This window comes from Lottia gigantea (genome assembly GCF_000327385.1).
Source record: "Lottia gigantea unplaced genomic scaffold LOTGIsca_268, whole genome shotgun sequence".
Taxonomy (NCBI): Eukaryota; Metazoa; Mollusca; class Gastropoda; family Lottiidae; genus Lottia; species Lottia gigantea.
In genome coordinates, this window is record NW_008708839.1 from 21,336 (window position 1) to 27,656 (window position 6,321).

Here is a 6,321-nt window from a genome sequence, read left to right on the forward strand (position 1 = left end):
GAAATATTAATGGCAACCTTTCGTTAAAAAGTTGTGTTGAATAAATAAAAATTCTGTATGATATCTATCATTAATCTGCTGGTATAAAATATTAATTGACAGTCTTGAAAGAAACATCTGTTCAGTGGGAGACTTTGTATTTACTATAAATACGTGACCAAATCTAGCATTCGACAGTGTATCAACAAGTCTGTATATATATAATATCAACAGGTCTTGCTAACGTTAAAACCGTGAATAACCTATTATGTTCCGTTCTGTTGATTTCCGTAATGGTGATTCTTGTAGATGCCGGTAAATATGTTATTTATTATCTAAAAGTTGCTTTATGAATCTAAAGTCAAAGTTTGTATATCAAGGGAAAATTATCTTAGCTTTTTTATTGTTGGAAGAGTCCGAGTCAGAGGTTTACTGAAGGCAACTTTCTTTTCAGCAGCATGGATAACCAGCTTAAGCACATTTTAAATCATCTTTGTCTGTAAATAGTAAATTAACATGTAGTTCTTGAGACAAATACTTGATGATATAAATTTACAGATTGTTCAACATATCCAAATGTAACAGACGCAAATTTTGATAAAGATTGCAATGGAAATGTAGTCATTACATGTAGAAAAGGTTTCAAGATGGTACAAGAGCTGGAATGTGTTGAGGAAGAATGGAGATATCAAAACCCAATATGTAAACGCACAGGTAAGATAATTTTAAATACTTGAATTACAAATAACTATAATATATACAACTTTTTACTACTGAAGTAATGGTAGGTTTAGGATATTATAAAATATATACATCTTTTAACTACTGAAGTTAGGGTAATGGTAGGTTTAGGATATTATGAAATATATACATCTTTTTACTACTGAAGTTAGGGTAATGGTAGGTTTAGGATATTATAAAATATATACAACTTTTTACTATTGAAGTTAGGGTAATGGTAGGTTTAGGATATTATAAAATATATACATCTTTTTACTACTGAAGTTAGGGTAATGGTAGGTTTAGGATATTATAAAATATATACATCTTTACTACTGAACAAAATGGTTGTCTACCAAAGCCATTTTTATAGTAAAAATCTCATTATAACTTTAAAATGCAACTTTTCACCGATGTAGCAGGTCAGATACGCACTGCCTCAGAACCATTCCCACGGCTCCAGTTTTATTTTGTTTGATAAATTATATTGGTGATTTTGATAGTGGGTACCTGGGGTTAACAGTTTGAAGTTTTGAGAGAGACACTTGTTTTCCAAAATTTTAGTTTTTTGACATCGACCTTAGATGATCCTAGTCCAAAAACTCATTTTGGCAAAGAATATATGTAAGATGTTATGTAATACTATAATTTGTATTTCAGAATGTAGTTACAAGTATTTGAATAAAACATGTTTAACATTGAATTACCTTGACAATCTTGATTACATGTATACTGAAGATGACCTATGTGATGAAGAATGTAAAAGTTTTACTGGGTGTGCCGCTTCAATACTTGATTTAAGGGAATGTTATTTTTACAGAGCTCCGATCATCTTTGTGTCATATGATCTAGATCTAAATCAATGCATTGAAAAGTGTAAGGAAAGGAGTGACTGTGTAACATTGAGCTTATGGTCAGAATATGGCAATGAATGCTTTTTATTGAACGCTACCCTGGCTGAACTACCTGATGGTAAGGATGAGCAAAGAATATTTGTTTATTCATCAGTGGACTCACCTAGTGTTATAACTTTACAACAGAATTCTCTCATATGACCCGATAAATCAATAAAACTACAAAAGTAATTATTGAAAAAAAGATAAATATTGAAAATAAAGTTGTAAATACACCTCAGTAGGTAAAAACATCAGTACGTCAGTGAACACGTCAAAGAACTGGTTTTCGTCACACGTCAATACGTCAGTTCACACGTCAATACGTCAGTTCACACGTCAATACGTCAGTTCACACGTCAATACGTCAGTTCACACGAATTAAAAAGTATGTGAATTAATTAGTGTGATGAATTAACGGTAGACGGACAAAAGCCCCTACACAATTTTGCAATAGGACAAAAGCCCCTACGGACAAAACCCCTTATTATCTAAGACAAAAGCCCCTATAAAAAAAAATCAAATTATTTAAAACTTTTAATATATATCAAACAAACTTAACATTGTAAAACAAAATTAATGTAGCACATTGAGTCATAACAAAGGTAACCTATTTGAAGGCTGGGGCACATTTATATGTCAATAAGGAAACATGATAGCACATATAATTGCTCATCGGACAATCACAACAATCTTATATTTCTTGCTACACCTTTCAAGAAATCTTCCACATTTTTTCAGCCTTTTTGAACTGTTCACATACGTTATAAAGACGGACCTGCAATTGCTGGGTAGAGCGTTTGGTGCGTTTTTATGGTAGTTCACCCCTAGCATCTTGATAGAAAGCAGTTGCTACGAGACATGCAATTTTCCGAATCTTGTCGATCACAGTCCAGATACCAGGATGACTGTGACCAACTAATTCCATCCTTCACAAAAGTTGTTGGTACGACTTTCAGTATTTAAGGTGGCCAGATGTACATTTCATTGCTCGGGAGGAAAAAAAGCTGGTCGCCTCCTCATTCTTATTAGGGGAAGAGGGCCTCCCGGAACAATTGCAGGCGGCTGTATAGCACGAAATCCATCAGACACATATGTATTATCGAAATAGTCCAACAAGTCTGTCAGTTCATCATTACTTCTTAGAGCATTCCATCTTTCACACGATCAACAGGTAAAAAAGCCAATGCGTCAATCATGCCACAATATATCATGATTTAAAAATTTAATTTTGTTGGCTAAGTCTACTACTGAAGTGTGATGGATACTCAAACTAAACGTATAAAGGCATACTTAAACTTTCTGGAACACCAGGGACAGTATTTTAAGACAGCATAGTTGATTAACTTTTCTTAATTGACGGATCGACTTGTGACGCACAACAGATATTGAAGCGTCTGACGTGTGAACTGACGTATTGGCATGTGGGCATGTAGTGGTTTCCCCCATTTACAAGTTGTTTTAAGAGAGATCATATAGTTTAAGTAACTTTTCTTGACTGACTTGTGAATTATAACAGTTCTTTGACGCGTCTGACGTGTGAATTGACGTATTGACGTGTGACGAAGACCAGTTCTTTGACGTGTTTTCTGACGGACTAGAGTTTGTACCTACTAAGGTGTGTTTAAATCTCGAGCTTAATGATTCTGTCAAAATGTATTTTAAAAGAGTTCATATAGTTTGATTAACTTTTCTTTCCTGACGGACTGACTTGTGAGGGATAACAGTTCTTTTTTTACTAATTAAAGATGCATAGCAACCAGCTAAGACGCAAGACCCCCACCCCCACGAAGTTATTATTAATATAGTGTCCTGGAACTGTCGAAGTTTAAAAAGACATTTTAACAATTCAGATCTCCGTAATTAACTAAATTTCTACGATATCGTTGGTATTTGTGAAACTTGGCTTTATAGACCTCCAACTGATATATTTCTCGATGGTTACGAACAATTTACATATTGTAGGAAATCTCCTCAACACGGTGGTATTGCTGTATTTGTCTCGACTTATTTTAAATCCGCTTGGCGAAAAATTCTTCCTCATTATTCCTCATAATTCTAATGCTAGACAAAACCTTCTTCGGTTTAGACAAAAATATAATAACAATATTCATATATATTTCTTCTCAGGAAGGTTCAAAATATTATGAAAACAGATTCGGACACATTAGAAGAAATTCTTCAACAAATCTATGACGAATTCCCCAGTAGTAATTTACATATAGCAGGGGAACTTAATTGTAGAACAGGAAAGTTACACGATTAAATACCCGATGACAGTCTGCTACACATACCAACGGAAGATATATACCCATCAGATTCATTCGACGAAACTAGGAATAACCTCGACTCAGAAACCAATAAATTCCGTGTAACCCTAACAACCTTATGTAAAATATTCAATATACATATTTTAAATGGTCGATTCCCTGGAGATCAGGATGGTATGTTTACCTGTCAAACACACAATGGGCTCAGTGTTGTAGACTATATGATTGCCTCTTTACACATCAGTGATTTTTGTGTCTTAAGATAGATGAATCGGACCATATGCCTATACAGTGTTGTATAAAAGCCTCCTCGTCACATGATGTACCTAACGATCACCCCGAACCATTATCAAACCACCAAAAATACATCTGGAACGCTGAACAACGAGACTCGTTTATCAATTATTTAAATAGTTATTTTTCTGAACAGTGTTTCTCTGAAATCTAGAATAGTAGTAGTGGTGGCGATATAGATAAGCTATCGGATAAATTCCTAAGCATACTGTAAAGTGCCGCTTAGAACAACAACACAACATAAATATAACTCAGTATAACCGAATGTGAAACTACTAAAAATAATAAAAACAAATTATTAAGTAATTTTCGTAAAACAAAATCTAACATTGACCTAGAGCTTTATAAACCATCAAGATTGTCATTGAAAGCAGTGTGTGAAAACCAAAGAAACTATATTGTAATAAAGTCAGATCTGATTTAACTAATAAACTAGACTTTCCGGTTGATTTCTGGAATAATATAAAATCACTTTTGAATGATAAATGTATGACCGCAAATATAAATGCTGGTGAATGGTTTTCCCACTTTAAGAGACTTTTAGATCCCAGTGGTAATCCCAATACAGAATCAATTGACGTAATTTTACATGACAACGATGAACTTTGTGATGTATGTGAACAAAATGAACCCGAACAATTGAAATCCTATATTACAGAACATGGAATTACAAAATGTGTCCATGAAATCTGGTAAAGCGCCAGGAATTTGTGGAATAACATTAGAATTGATCAAGGAATCTAGTCAGTTAATAATACAAGTATTTTGGTATTTAATGGTGTTTTCCCACTGAGTGGTGTAAAGCCTTAATTTGCCCCGTGCATAAAAAGGGATCCCGAAAAAATGTCTCAAACTATAGGGGCATCTCCCTCTTAAATGTTATAAGAAAAATATTCACTAAGGTGTTAAATAATAGGTATAATCAACTACTGCACGAATCATTTTTGTTGTTTAAATGGTATGATAGTTTTTCAGATTGGTAATAGTTCTGAATATTATTTTGGATAGAGCTCTGTTACATCCGCTGTACATTCCCTTCGAACCCCAAGTTATTTTCATTATGCTCCCCAACTACAACAACCACTGGCAAGAAGCCAGAAATAGAAACACTAATCGTCAACCAAACCAATATCACGTACCCTACAACGGCCCTGTCTTCCATCGACCTCTACCACCTACCAATCGCCGACCACCAATCAACCCATCCAGCTATATCCCACCCCATCGCCGACCTACCTACAACACAGCCTACCAATCAAGAGGTAACCATCGACCTGACCAACAACAGAAACGACTACCAGCCCACCGACGCCAACCAGTCCCCACTCATAAGGAGGAAGAACCCTTTGTGAAGGTGATCTTCCAAGTTTTGCAGTGCCTCCATCATTTGGCAATCCTTACCCTTCAACAGCAAGGCCAACCAGCGTTTACCTTCAAACGCAAAGTTTCTGAGTTGGATAGTTTTATCCGTCCAGCAATGAAAACATCAGCTGTCGACGCGAATATTAGATCCCTCAATCTGACATGGTTCTGTAAGGTTACGCAGGTCCTGATCGACCATTACCAAACCACACTTCAAGAGAAGCTGACCACCATTCGTACCAAGTCTTTATCATCACCTGCCGTCGACCGCATCGTTTCTCATGCCCTGTCCTGGGCCCGTCGCTCCTATGGGAAACGTCCCACTCAAGCTGTAATCTCCAAATTCTACCAAACAATCAACGAAACAAAAACCAGAGTAACCATATCTCTACCAACTGAAATGGACACTACACCTGCACCATCTAAAGCCACCACGCTGCCGATTCAAACCCCTAAATGAGCCCGAAGTTCACCTACTCCTAGTCCAGCAGACATAGGTAAACGCTCTCGTAGAGAGGGCACACCCCTTCTCTTTTCACTTTCAGACTCGTCTTCCCCTTCCACACCATCTGAATCTTCACCACGTGATCCAGGATCCGCCAACCTTTCTTCCTTCTGTGCGTTTTTGGACCAGCAAACCACCCCTCAGTCTCCATCCAAGTCGAGACGTGTATCCAGACCTTCCCCTCCTCGAACCAGATCCCAGTCCGTTCCCAATGCTACAATTCTAACAACTACCAAACCAGTACCAATCACACCGTCGACGACCATTATATCCGCTACCAAACCGTATTATCACCAAA

At 36.4% G+C, this 6,321-nt stretch overlaps 2 protein-coding genes across 2 annotated transcripts; both read left to right on the forward strand.

Moving 5' to 3' along the window:
* Window positions 1-626: 626 nt before the first annotated feature.
* On the forward strand, window positions 627-1,754 carry LOTGIDRAFT_175319 (hypothetical protein; the record flags this gene model as incomplete). The annotated part of the gene is made up of 2 exons (XM_009056176.1): window positions 627-693; window positions 1,360-1,754. The coding sequence occupies 2 exons, from the start codon at window positions 627-629 to the stop codon at window positions 1,752-1,754; spliced, it is 462 nt and encodes a 153-aa protein (XP_009054424.1).
* Window positions 1,755-5,216: 3,462 nt separating this feature from the next.
* Window positions 5,217-5,978, forward strand: LOTGIDRAFT_175320 (hypothetical protein; the record flags this gene model as incomplete). The annotated part of the gene is made up of 1 exon (XM_009056177.1): window positions 5,217-5,978. The coding sequence occupies one exon, from the start codon at window positions 5,217-5,219 to the stop codon at window positions 5,976-5,978; it is 762 nt and encodes a 253-aa protein (XP_009054425.1).
* Window positions 5,979-6,321: the final 343 nt, after the last annotated feature.